This window comes from Amblyraja radiata, chromosome 3, assembly GCF_010909765.2.
Source record: "Amblyraja radiata isolate CabotCenter1 chromosome 3, sAmbRad1.1.pri, whole genome shotgun sequence".
NCBI classification, from domain to species: domain Eukaryota; kingdom Metazoa; phylum Chordata; class Chondrichthyes; order Rajiformes; family Rajidae; genus Amblyraja; species Amblyraja radiata.
The window spans coordinates 108,844,609-108,859,208 of NC_045958.1; the positions used below are offsets into that span (position 1 = coordinate 108,844,609).

The 14,600-nt window shown below is 48.7% G+C and overlaps 1 protein-coding gene across 4 annotated transcripts in view; it reads right to left on the reverse strand.

The window, feature by feature from the left end:
• The window catches only part of pdlim3 (PDZ and LIM domain 3), a 57,056-nt gene extending 43,873 nt beyond the window's left edge, over positions 1-13,183 (reverse strand). For all 4 annotated transcript variants that reach the window (XM_033018568.1, XM_033018567.1, XM_033018566.1 and 1 more), the window contains exon 1: positions 12,973-13,183. In XM_033018568.1, the coding sequence (XP_032874459.1) occupies positions 12,973-13,065 (93 nt within the window). In that variant the 5' untranslated portion in view covers positions 13,066-13,183. The remainder of the gene's footprint in view (positions 1-12,972) is intronic.
• Positions 13,184-14,600: the final 1,417 nt, after the last annotated feature.

A 14,600-nucleotide genomic window follows, 5' to 3' on the forward strand; every position in this document is an offset into this window, starting at 1 on the left:
ACCAAGACCTCAATGGTGGAAGAGGCGGAGGATGATGGCTGACCTTAGTGGAGCGTCACAACGGCTGGGAAGGCGGATGAAGGCTGCAGCAGAAAAGGGTCTCCGGTCGTCTTGGACTCCATGCCACTGGATCCTGACCCAGATCTGTCAAGGACCGTGGGGTGTCTGTCTGTGCACCAGTCTCCCCACGTTAAACAAAGCCACGCACAGGCGTCCTCCATGAGAGGACAGTCATACTCATTTTGAGTGACAGCCGATGATGGCCCTTTGTGGCGATGAGTTCCACAGATTAACTACCCTCTAACAAAAAAAGTTCCTCCTCACCTCTTTTCTAAAAGAGCGCCCTTTAATCCTGAGGCTGTGACCTCTGGTCCTAGACTCTCCCACCAGTGGAAACATCCTTTCCACATCCACTCTATCTATGCCTTTCATTATTCTGTAAGCTTCTATGATGGGTATTAATAATAATAATGGATGGGATTTATATAGCGCCTTTCTAATACTCAAGGCGCTTTACATCGCATTATTCATTCACTCCTCAGTCACACTCGGTGGTGGTAAGCTACTTCTGTAGCCACAGCTGCCCTGGGGCAGACTGACGGAAGCGTGGCTGCCAATCTGCGCCTACGGCCCCTCCGACCACCACCAATCACTCACACACATTCACACACAGGCAAAGGTGGGTGAAGTGTCTTGCCCAAGGACACAACGACAGTATGCACTCCAAGCGGGATTCGAACCGGCTACCTTCCGGTTGCCAGCCGAACACTTAGCCCATTGTGCCATCTGTCGTCCCAAATTAGAGGATATTAGATACAGGCAGTGGTTGGAGAGACTCTCTGGAATGACAGAGGTAGCAGAGAGACCTGATAGCTGTATATACATTTTAAAGGAGGCATAGATAGGGTAGACAGTCAGAGCTTTATCCCAGGATGGAAAAATCAATTAAAAAAGGGTGTAGCTTTAGGGTGAGAGGGGCAAAGTTCAAAGGAGATGTGCGGGACATGTTTTTTTTTTAAAGATGATGGTGTGTGCCTGGAACGTGTTGCCATGGATGCTCATAGTCACACAGAGTGGAAACAGGCCCTTCGGCCCAACTTGTCCACACCGCCCAACATGTCCCATCCACACTGGTCCCATCAACACTGCCTGCGTTTGGCCCATATCCCTCTAAACCTGTCCTAACCATGTTGGTAGACAAAAATGCTGGAGAAACTCAGCGGGTGATGCAGCATCTACGGAGCGAAGGAAATAGGCAACGTTTCGGGTCTCGACCTGAAACGTTGCCTATTTCCTCGCTCCATAGATGCTGCCTCACCCGCTGAGTTTCTCCAGCATTCTTGTCTACCTTCGATTTTCCAGCATCTGTAGTTCCCTCTTAAACTATCCATGTTGGTGGTGGTTGAAGCAGATATATGTTAGTGACATTAAAAATACTCTTGGATAGGCTCATGGATGTGCAGGGAATGGAGGGATATGGATTGTGTGCGGGTAGATAAGAGATGGTCTTTGCATCATGTTTGGCACAGACATTGTGGGCAGAAAGGCCTGTTTAGTTTCATTTAGTTTAGAGATACAGCGCGGAAACAGGCCCTTCGGCCCACCGAGCCCGTGCCGACCAGCGACCCCCGCCCATTAACCCTATCCTACAAACACACTGGGGACAATTTACCAATTAATATGCAAACCTGTACATCTTTGGAGTGTGGGAGGATACCGAAGATCTCGGAGAAAACCCGCGCAGGTCATGGGGAGAACGTACAAACTCCGTACTGACAGCACCCGTAGGCAAGATCGAACCCGGGTCTCCTGGTGTTGTACCTCTACATATACTGTACTGTTCTATGTTCAAAGTTTTTATTGCACAACAAAACCAATACCAACATATAACGGCGAGGGTGTTTTAAAATAAAAAAGGCCATGGAATCTTTACGCTTGGCTCTGATTACTCAGATGTTAGCGGTGAGATAGTCCACACTGCCTTCTTGTAAAACTGAAGGGTATGAAATGAATATCATAGCTCATATATAAGCCAAGCTTTGTAATTCTCTCCCGCAGAACTAGGAGCGATTCCCACGTTAATTCCTTATATAACTAAAGAACCAAACTTGTTCCATTAGTTCATCCAAAGTTTAAAACAACAACCCATGAGAAATTTCCTATTTTAGTTAAGGGAAAAAAAAGAGAGATCTTCTAAAACAGAGTGTGGATTACAAACAGGCATGGAAAAAACGGTGACATATACAGAGAGAGGGGGAGCGGGCACTAAGACAGGATGGGAATGGAGGCAAATGAACAGAAAGAGATAGAATTTCAGAGAAAGAGAGGCTGAAGGGAAAGACTGGGAAAGAGAGAAGGTGGCTGAGTGAGAGAGGGATAGAGAGAGAGAGAGAGAGAAGAAAACAGAGAGTAGTGGAACGATGGAACAGTGGAACAGAAAGAGAATTACCCAGGCATATACACTCTCTCGCACTCTCTCACGCACACACTCACGCGCGCACACTCACACGCGCACACTCACACGCGCACTCACTCACACGCGCACTCACTCACACGCGCACTCACTCACACACGTGCACACACTCACACGTGCACACACTCACACACACACTCACACTCACTCACACATTCATACGCACACGCTCACGCACACGCTCACGCAAACATTCACACACACACACACACACACACACACACACACACACACACACACACACACACACACACACACACACACACACACACACACACACACACACACACACACACACACACACACACTCTTCTAAATCAAAGAAAGACACAAAAAGCTGGAGTAGCTCAGCGGGACAGGCAGCATCTCTGGAGAGAAGTAATGAGCCTTCTACAGACGGTCTCGACCCAATACGTCACCCATTCCTTCTCTCCGGAGATGCTGCCTGTCCCGCTGAGTTACTCCAGCTTTTTGTGTCTATCTCCGGTTTAAACCAGCATCTGCAGTTCCTTCTTACACATGTTCTAAATCAAATTGGTTATCACATGCTACACTGCAAAGAGTTGCATCTCTAAACGAGAGTTAGATTTAGCTCTTTAGGCTAAAGGAATCATGGGATATGGGGAAAAATCAGGAACGGGGTGCTGAATGGATGATCAGCCATGATCATATTGAATGGCGGTGCTGGTTCGAAGGGCCGAATGGCCTACTCCTGCACCTATTGTCTATTGTCTATAATAGCTTTGTTTTGCAAGCTATCCAATCAAATTAGATACTACTATATGTAACACAGTCGAGCCAAACAAAGTGCAAGATACAGAGTGCAGAATATAGTTCTCAGCATTGTAGCACATCAGTTCCAGGGACAAAGTCCAATGTCCGCAATGGGGTAGAGGTGAATCGGACAGTACCCTAGCTTATGGAAGGACCGTTCAGAAGCCTGATAACAGAGGGGAAGAAGCTGTTCCTGAGGCCGATTCCTCCCACACCCTAAAGACGTACAGGTTTACAGGTTAATTGGCTCGGTACAAATGTAAAATTGTCTCCAGTGTGTGTGGGATAGCATTAGTGTGCGGGGATCGCTGGTCGGCGCGGACACGGTGGGCCGAAGTGCCTGTTTCCGCGCTATATCTCTAAACTAAACAAATAAACAATGTCCTTAGTGATAGAGTGTGAGCAGCTAGTTTTCTCAAAGATGTTTAATTGCAGAATCTGTTAGTTATTATTTTCATCTGGAGTAGATGTCGTGACAAACAGCACCACGTTTTAGTTCTGATGCAGAAACACTACTTTGAAAGATTACAAAATTTGGCTTGAGTTGCTGGAATGTCTTGTTTCCAAGGAACTAACTTCTGAAAGTTTTAGTTAACTATTTCTGTATTCCAAGCATTGAATAATTCTTATTAACAGTCAAAAGTGTTTTGTCGTCATATGGCCCAAACAGAACAATGTCTGAAGAAGGTAGACAAATATGCTGGAAAAACTCAGCGGGTGAGGCAGCATCTACGGAGCGAAGGAATAGGTGACGTTTCGGGTCAAGATTCTTCTTCAGTCTGAAGAAGGGTCTCCACCCGAAATGTCACCTATTCCTTTTCTCCAGAGATGCTGGCTGTCCCACTGAGTTACTCCAGCATTTTGTGTCTATCTTCGGTTTAAACCAACATCTGCAGTTCCTTCCTACACAGAACAAAGGCATTCTTATATGCCATGAACTTATTGAATGGTGGTGCTGGCTGAAAGGGCCAAATAGCCTACTCCTGCACCTATTTTCTATGTTTCTGTGTGTGTGAGTGAGTGTAAGTGAGTATGAGTGTGAGTGAGTGTGTGAGTCTGTGAGTGAGTGTGTTTGTGTGTGTGTGAGTGAGTGTGTGTGTGAGTGAATGAGTTAGTGTGTGTGTGTGTGAGTGAGTTAGTGTGTTTGTGTGTGTGTGTGAGTGTGTTTGTATGTGTGAGTGAGTTGGTGTGTTTGTGTGTGTGTGTGAGTGTGTTTGTATGTGTGAGTGAGTTGGTGTGTTTGTGTGTGTGTGTGAGTGTGTTTGTATGTGTGAGTGAGTTAGTGTGTTTGTGTGTGAGTGAGTGAGTGAGTATGAGTGTGAGTGTGTGTGTGAGTCTGTGAGTGAGTGTGTTTGTGTGTGTGTGAGTGTGTGTGTGAGTGAATGAGTTAGTGTGTGTGTGTGTGTGTGTGAGAGAGTGAGTTAGTGTGAGTGTGTTTGTATGTGTGAATGAGTTAGTGTGTTTGTGTGTGTGTGTGTGAGTGAGTTAGTGAGTTAGTGTGTTTGTGTGTGTGTGAGTGTGTGTGTGAGTGTGTGCTTGAGTGTGTGCTTGAGTGTGTGTGTGTGTGTGTGTGTGTGTGTGTGTGTGTGTGTGTGTGTGTGTGTGTGTGTGTGTGTGTGTGTGTGTGTGTGTGTGTGTGTGTATATAGTCCATGTAGTTCGGTGTGTATTGGAGGTTTAAGTGTTTAATAGCCTGCTGGTTGTAGGGAAGAAGCTGCTCCTGAACCTGGACTGTTGATGATAATAGTGTTGGAATTTACCGCCATGTCTACAACAGGATTTACCCATCATAACGCTACATCTCATGTTGAGACTGAAGCTTCACATTAAGAGGTTACTGCATTGTTGAGCCCTCTGTGTTTAAACTTTCTGTGACCTTTTCTCTGGCCTGTTCTTTCAACATGATTCTAGTTTCATCGAGCCATGGGCATGGAGCCATGCTGCATTGGAGCAGGCCCAACGTGCCCATGCTGTCCAAGATACCTCAACTACATTAGTCCCATCTGCTGTTTGGTGAAATCCCTCTTCCTGTCCATGTACCTGTCCAAGTGTCTTTCAAATGTTGTTATAGTACCTGACGCCACATCCTCTAGCAGCTAATTGCTTATTTCCACCGCCCTCTGGATGAAAAACTTGCCTCTTAGCTTCCTATTGAATCTTTCCCCTCCACCTTAAACCTATGTCTTCTGGTTCTTGATTACCTTACTCTGGGTAAAATACTCTGTGCATCTGCCCTGTCTATTCCCTTCATGACCATGAGGCGCAGAGGTGTGAAAACGCACACCTCCAGATTTCTAGAGAGCGGAACTGACCTACCATCGTTGGAGACCCTCGGACTATCTTTAATCGGACTTTATCTTGCACTAAACTTTACTCCCTTTATCCTGTATCTGTACACTGTGGACGGCTGGATTGTAATCATGCATTGTCTTTTTGCTGACTGGATTAGTATACAACAAAAAGCTTTCCAATGTTGGGGCAACACTGTGGCGCAGTGGTGGAGCTGCTGCCTTACAACGCCAGAGACCCAGGTTCGATCCTGACTTCGGGTGCTTGTCTGTACAGAGTTTCTGCGTTCTGCCCGTGACATGCGTGGGTTTTCTCCGAGAACTCCGGTTTCCTCCCACACTCCAAAGACGTACAGGTTTGTAGGTTAATTGGCTTTGTTTAAAGTATAAATTGCCCCCAGTGTGAGTTGAATCATGTATTGTTAGTAGTGCGGGTATCGCTGGTTAGTACGGACTTGATGGGTCGAGGGGCCTGTTTCTGCACTAAACTAAAACTAAGCAAAACAAAAACAATAATAGTGCAAAAATATGAAACCTATGCCTCCAATTTAGAAACATAGAAACATAGAAAATAGGTGCAGGAATAGGTCATTCGGCCCTTCAAGCCAGCACCGCCATTCAATATGATGATGGCTGATCATCCAAAATCAGTACCCCGTTCCTGCTTTCTCCCGCTATCCCTCGGTTCCATTAGCCCCAAGAGCTATATCTAACTCCCTCTTGAAAACATCCAGTGAATTGGCCTCCACTGCCTTCTGTGGCAGAGAATTCCACAGATTCACAACTCTCGGGGTGAAAACGTTTCTCCTCATCTCAGTCCTAAATGTCCTCAGTCCTTATTCTTATACTGTGACCCCTGGTTCTGGACTCCCCCAACATCGGGAACATTTTTCCTGCCTCTAGCCTGTCCAATCCCTTAAGAATTTTACATGTTTCTGTAAGATCCCTCTCATCCTTCTAAATTCCAGTGAACACAAGCCCAGTCGACCCATTTACAGCACAATCCTTGTGCAGTCTCAAGGGCCTGTCCCACTGTACGAGGTAATTCAAGAGCTCTCCTGAGTTATAAAAAAATCAAACTCGTGGTAAGTACGTAGAATGTATGTAACGGGTACGTCGGAGCTCGTGGATGTCTCGTAGCGGCTCGTAATGCTAACGGCAGGTACTCGGGGAAACGCGGAAACTCGTGAAGTTTCTTCAGCACTGTGAAAAATGTCCATTAGAGCCCCGAGTACCTACGAACGGCTATTACCGTAATTCTCCGAGTTCGATCAGGGGAACCTCGGGAGAATTACCCCTGAATTACCTCGTACAGTGGGACAGGCCCTTGACATTAGTGTACCAAGTAGGATTGATTCAGCAGCAATCAGCTGCTCCATGAGCATCGATAAGGCTCCACCAGAGATTTTATCTACCGTAAACAGCAACATTATGGCCCCTTTAGCAGAAGTGTCCACGTTACGGGGCTGGAAACTGGACGTATCCTGAGCTAATTCTGCTACCGTTCTAGTGGCGGCGCGGCTCTGGCTGCAGCGGCTCTCCGGCAGTCCTGTTTGTTTTGTGTTTTTTGTGTTGTTTATTTTCGTTTTGGTTAGTCTAGTTTTGGTTTTTAGTTTCTGTTTTGGGGGGGGGGGGGGTTGAAAAGGGGCTTGCTGTCTCTCCCTGCAGGGGAATGCGACTTTTTTGTCGTATTCCCCTTCTCTGCCTCCGTCTGCGCTGAGGCCTAATGGCGGAGCTGGCGACCTCGAGGCTCAGGAGGCAGAGCCCGCCAGGACTCGCACTGGGCTCGCTCCCGTGAGGACGGCCCGGCTCGGGGCTGGAACAGGGCTTCCGTGAGGGGCTGTGATGCTCCCGTGAGGACGGCCGGCCCAAGGAAGGAACGGTGCTCCCGTCGGAGTGGCCGAGCTCGGGGAGGTACGGAGTTCCCAGCCCGAGGGAGGAGCGGCGCCTAGTCGGGGCGGCCCAGCCCGAGGGAGGAGTGGCGCCCATGCCGGGGCGGCCCAGCCCGAGGGAGGAGCGGTGCCCAGTCGGGGCGGCCCAGCCCGAGGGAGAAGCGGCGCCCATGCCGGGGCGGCCCAGCCCGAGGGAGGAGCGGTGCCCAGTCGGGGCGGCCCAGCCCGAGGGAGGAGCGGTGCCCAGTCGGGGCGGCCCAGCCCGAGGGAGAAGCGGCGCCCATGCCGGGGCGGCCCAGCCCGAGGGAGAAGCGGTGCCCAGTCGGGGCGGCCCAGCCCGAGGGAGGAGCGGCGCCCATGCCGGGGAGGCCCAGCCCGAGGGAGGAGCGGCGCCCATGCCGGGGCGGCCCAGCCCGAGGGAGAAGCGGTGCCCATGCCGGGGCGGCCCAGCCCGAGGGAGGAGCGGCGCCCATGTCGGGGCGGCCTGGCGCGAGGCTGAGACGGTAACGGCACTCACGTGAGGGCGATCCGGCTCGGGGCTGGAACGGTGCTCCGGTGGCTGGGACGGTGTTCTGGCGGCGGTGGCCTGAGTCCGGGGTTCGGCCGCGGGCCAGCGGCTGCGTCAGCAGGACTGGTGGGCGGCAGCTTCGACCACCCCGGGCCGCGGTGTTTGAGCCGCGGGACAGTTGTAACATCGCCCGGGGGGTATCGCCTCAGCGCAGAGGGAGAAGAGGAGGGAAGAGACTGGAGACCAAAGACTTTTGCCTCCATCACAGTGAGGAGATGTTGGGTGGACTCACTGTGGTGGATGTTAATATGTGTTTATTGTTGTTTTTTATTGTATTGTATTGTATGTATGACTGCTTCAATTTCGTTCAGACTTCGGTCTGAATGACAATAAAGGCTATCTAATCTAATCTAATCTAATCTATTGCAACAAGTGATGGCTCCCACTGATTGTCGCCGGAGGCTTGCGTCCTTTTCAGGACGGACGATGACAGCGAAGCCAACATTTGGAACATGGAAAATAGACACGAAAGAAGAAGCCAGCACCACCATTCAAAATGATCATGGCTGATCATCCACAATCAGTACCCCATTCCTGCCTTCTCCCCATATCCCTTGATTCTGCTACCTTTAAGAACACTATCTAGCTCTCTCTTGAAAGCATCCAAAGAATCGGCCTCCACCGCCCTCTGAGGCAGAGAATTCCACAGACTCACAACTCCCTGTGTGAAAATGTTCTTCCTCATCTCTGTTCTAAATGGCCTACCCCTTATTCTGATGAAGGGTCTGTTCCTCTGTTCATGCCCTCCACAGACGTCACCCGAGTTCCTCCAGCGCTTTGTGTTTTGCTCCAGATTCCAACGCCTGCAGTTTGGTGGAACATCTGCAGCATCTTACTGCAGATGTTGAAGGAGCGGAGCCTTCTCAAAAAGTACAGGCGGCTCTGTCCCTTCTTGTACAGGTCCCTCAGCGTTCCTAGACCAGTCCAGTTTACTGTACCCACAGTAACATGTTGCTCATGAATTTTGACCGGCCGGCCTTGGAAGGACTCCCACATACTGACGTACTCAACAACAGCTGCTACCCATCCACTCTCCACATCTCCTGCCAAATACTGCAGTGATGGGCCTTTCTCCAATTTAGCACCATCCCCCATGAGGCCACATCTTATCTTTAGACTGGATCCGGCGGAACACACGGAGGAGACCACCATTCGGGGGTCCGACGGGCAGGAAGGTGAACCTGGCAAAGCGTCGTGGAGCGCAATGTTCACGCGGAACACTGGTGGCCATCCGCTGCATCCTGACCTATCGCCGGCCGTCTTGACTACGTCTTGCCACTGGATCCAGACAGGCCGGGACGAGAGAGCGAGGCTGGCGATTTGTGCAACTCTCCCTCACTTTAATCCAAGTCGACGCACAAGTCATGAGTTCAGGACCCGTACCGCCCAACTGGGCGAAGCAAGATCCCCACAGGAGCGCGTGCAGCTGAGAAGAAGCGCACTGCACAAGCTCAGATGATACGCGCCGTGCGCAAGGCTCGAGCCACTTCAACTTCTACTGCGGAGACCACCCAACTCTGTCCCGTATGCGGGCGAGCCTTCCGGGCCCGGATCGGTCTCACCGCTCACCTCCGGACCCACAAACAAAAACACTGAAGACATGGCCTCCTTCGAAGGATAAACAGCAACAGATTGCCCCTAGTGTGTAGGATGTGAATGAGAAACTGGGATAACATAGAACTGGTGTGAACAGGAGATCGATGATCAGTGTAGACTCAGTCGGCCAAAGGGCCTGTTTCAATGCCGTATCTATACTTGGAATTTAGACTTTAGAGATCCAGTGTGGAAACAGGCCCTTCGGCCCACTGATTCCGCGCCGACCAGAGATCACCCCAAACACTAACACTATCCCACACACACTGGGGGCAATTTACTATTTTTTTACCAAAGCCGATTAATCTAGAAACCCCAGCAAGATCCAAGATCTCAAGAAATTGCAGCGAATTGTGGACGCAGCCCAGACCATCGCACAAACCAACCTCCCTTCCATTGACTCCATTTATACCTCACGCTGCCTCGGCAAGGCCAGCAGCATAATCAAGGACCGGTCACACCCTGGCCACTCCCTCTTCTCCCCTCTCCCATCAGGCAAGAGGTACAGAAGTGTGAAAACGCACACCCCCAGATTCAGGGACAGTTTCTTCCCAGCTGTGATCAGGCAACTGAACCATCCTACCATAACCAGAAAGCAGTGCTGAACTACTATCTACCTCATTGGTGACCCTCGGACTATCCTTGATCCGACGTTGCTGGCTTTACCTTGCACTAAACGTTATTCCCTTATCATGTATCTATACATGTCATGCCACTATGATCATGTATTGTCTTTCTGCAGACTGGTTAGCACAAAAGATTTTCACTGTACCCGTGACAATAAATGCCCCTGTCCCACTTAGGAAACCTGAACGGAAACCTCTGGAGACTTTGCGCCCCACCCAAGGTTTCCGTGCGGTTCCCGGAGGTTGCAGGTAGTGGAAGCAGGTAGGGAGACTGACAAAAACATCCGGGAACCTCCGGGAACCGCACGGAAACCTTGGGTGGGGCGCAAAGCCTCCAGAGGATTCCGTTCAGGTTTCCTAAGTGGGACAGGGGCTTAAACTACACCGAAGCTTCTGTATTCCAGGCCTCCACTCCCTGATCACTAGCTATAATTTTATTGAATACTGTGGTGGGTTCAAGGCTAAATGGTCAACTTATTTTTATACTTCATGTTTAAACCAAAAGGGAAATGGGGGGCTCAGGGATGGGAGAGATGGTCGTGGAGGCCAAGTCAGTGGATATTTTTAAGGCAGAGATAGATAGATTCTTGATTAGTACGGGTGTCAGGCAGATATGGGGAGAAGGCAGGAGAATGGGGTTAGGAGGGAGAGATAGATCAGCTACGATTGAATGGCGGAGTAGACATGATGGGCCAAATGGTCTAATTCTGCTCCTATTACTTATGAACTTATGAACTCCAGATTCAGGGACAGTTTCTTCCCAGCTGTTATCAGGCAACTGAACCATCCTACCAACAACACAAGATTAGTCCTGAGCTACTATCTTCCTCATTGAAGACCCTCGGACTATCTTTAATTGGACTCTACTGGACTATCAACTCAACTCATCACGAAACATTATTCCCTTTATCCTGTATGTGTACACTGTGGATTGCTCCAATGTAATCAGTCTGTCCACTGACTGGATAGTTGAGTTAAGTTTAGTTTATTGTCATATGTACCGAGGTACAGTGAAAAGCTTTTGTTGTGTGCTAACAAGTCAGTGGAAAGATAATACATGATTACACGCTAGAGGCAGGAAACATGTTCCCGATGTTGGGGGAGTCCAGAACCAGAGCCACAGTTTAAGAATAAGGGGTAAGCCATTTAGAACGGAGACGAGGAAACACATTTTCTCACAGAGAGTGGTGAGTCTGTGGAATTCTCTGCCTCAGAGGGCGGTGGAGGCAGGTTCTCTGGATGCTTTCAAGAGAGAGCTAGATAGGGCTCTAAAAAATAGCGGTGTCAGGGGATATGGGGAGAAGGCAGGAACGGGGTACTAATTGGGGATGATCAGCCATGATCACATTGAATGGCGGTGCTGGCTCGAAGGGCCGAATGGCCTACTCCTGCACCTATTGTCTCTTGTCTACAAACAAGCCGTCCACAGTGTACAGATACACGATAAAGGGAATAACGTGATTAACGTTCAGTGCAAGATAAAACCTGTAAAGTCTGATCAAAGATAGTCCGAGGGTCTCCAATGAGGCAGATAGTAGCTCTCTAGTTGTTGGTAGGATGGTTCAGTCACCTGAAAACAGCAGAACACACAACAAAAGCTTTTCACTGTACCTTGATACATGTGACAATAAACTAAACTAAACTAAACATAGAACTACAGATGCTGGAATCTTGAGCAAAATGCTGGAGGAACTCAGTGGATCAGGCAGCATCTGTGGAGGTGATGCAAGGTACTTCAGATGCTGGAATCTTGCCCACAACACACGGTTCTGGAGGGGGGTAACCTTTTCACACAAAGAGTGGTGGGTGTACGGAACGAGCTGCCAGAAGAGGCAGGTACTATAACGACATTTCAAAAACAGTTAGACAGGTAAATGGATAGGACAGGTTTGAAGGGATATGGGCCAAATGCAAGTAGATGGTACAATAGACAATAGGTGCAGGAGTAGGCCATTCAGCCCTTCGAGCCAGCACCGCCTTCAATGTGATCATGGCTGATCGTCCACAATCAATACCCCGTTCCTGCCTTCTCCCCATATCCCCTGACTCCGCTATCTTTAAGAGCCCTATCAAGCTCTCTCTTGAAAGTATCCAGGGAACCGGCCTCCACCGTCCTCTGAGGCAGAGAATTCCACAGACTCACAACTCTCTGTATGAAAAAGTGTTTCCTCATCTCCATTCTAAATGGCTTACCCCTTATTCTGAAACTGTGGCCCCTGGTACAAGTTGGTCAGTGTGGGGATGTTGGGCCGAAGGGCCTGTTTCCACGCTGTATCACTCTACCACTCTATAATTCAATGGACCAGGCAGCATCTGTGGAGGGAACCCGAGGAACTGCAGATGCTGAAATCTTGTCCAAAGACCCTATAGGATCCTATAGGATCTTTGATCTTGTCCACATCACAAAGTGCGTCAGGGAGCTACCTCTAAAGAGACTGGACAGGCGCCGTTTCGGGTCTGGACCCTGTCTTCAGACTGATTCAGAACGAAGTCCAATGACTTCAGTGCATTCCGCTCAGCCGGAGTATCACCAACTCCATGTATGGGCAAAGCTTGGACGAATTGGTAGCCTGGACATTAAAAGTTGCAGAACGATAATTGGAAAAGCCTTCCACTGATGGAGAAGCCCTCGCCCACTGTGAGAACCAGCTCACACGATGTGAGGACGTGCCGAGCACAGGTCTGGGTCAGTGTGGTGTGTGCTGAGCGCTGTGCACAACGCTATCGCCCGCAGTGTTAACATACAGTAACAAACTTACCCGAGAGACGGTCAAACTTTGGTTAAAATCAGCCCCGCCGGTCAGTCGGAATCCCCAGGGGCCCGGTCCGTTCAGTACCACGTTTTGGGGCATTTTTTTGGGGAGGGGTGGGGTTCAGTAGCGGTGAAGGTAACTACTCCCTGCTCAGAGTCTGCTCGCTGTGTCGCTGGCTTTAAACCCTCTCGCCTGTCTGACCAGCCCACACTAGCACCGCCTTTAGGAGTGTCCCAGAGCTACAGAAACAGACAGAGAGAGAAAGAGAGGGAGAGGGAGAGGGGGAGGGAGAGGGGGAGGGAGAGGTAGAGAGATAGAGAGATGGATAGATGGATGGATGGATGGATGACCAATATGCACATATGCACGCACACACATAGTGACATTAACTGACACTAAGAAATTAATATTGAATTGCTAAACTTGCTATTCTTTATACTGCTTACAGCTGCAAGTTGTAGCAATCAAGAAAGGGCTATAGGTCTATTGTGTCTATCCATATAGGTCTATCCATGCACTGTATACTTGTATTTATAATTATGCATTTTAAATATGTATGTTATGTTTTATACTTTGGCAATATAACGATGTATTTTATCATGCCAATAACGTTTTTTTAATTGTAAATTGAAATTGAAAATTGATAGATATATAGATAGTTAGAGATAGATAGATAGATAGATAGATAGATAGATAGATAGATAGATAGATAGATAGATAGATAGATAGCTAAATAAATAGACAGACAGAGACAGACAGACAGACAGACAGACAGACAGACAGATATAGAGATAGATAGGCAATAGGTGCAGGAGTAGGCCATTTGGCCCTTTGAGTCTACGCCGCCATTCAATCATGGCTGATCTCTGCCTCCTAATCCCATTTTCCTGCCTTCTCCCCATAAGCCTTGACACCCGTTCTAATCAAGAATTTGTCTATCTCTGCCTTAAAAATATCCACTGACTTGGCCTCCACAGCCATGGAATTAGATAGATAGATAGATAGACAGACAGACAGACAGACAGACAGACAGACAGACAGACAGACAGACTGACTATAGATACAGTGACCGCTCTCTTAAACTCCAGTCGCCTGCACTTACAGCCCAGTGGTATGAATATTGATTTCTCTCACTTCAGGTAGCCCCGGCATTCCCTCTCTCTCTATCCCTCCCCTACCCAAGTCGCACCAGCTTTTCATTTTCACCCAACAAACAGCTTACAATGGCCTGTTTCCTTTCTCATCGTTACTTTTTTTAAACCTTTCATCCATTGTTCTTTATCTCTCCACATCACCGTCTTTATCTCTCGTTTCCCTTATCCCTAACCAGTCTGAAGAAGGGTCTCCACCCGAAACGTCACCCATTCCTTCTCTCCAGAGGTGCTGCCCATCCCGCTGAGTTACTCCAGCATTTTGTGCCTGTCCTTCTAACATCTACACCCCAGAGGTATGAATATTGATTTCTCCAATTAACCCCCCCCCCCCCCCTCTCTCCATCATATGTACGCACGCTGGACTTTTTTCTCTCTCGTTTATCATATTATTTACAGTATACTATGTTTACATATTCTGTTGTGCTGCAGTAAGTAAGAATCTCATTGCTCTATCTGGGACACATGACAATAAAACACTAT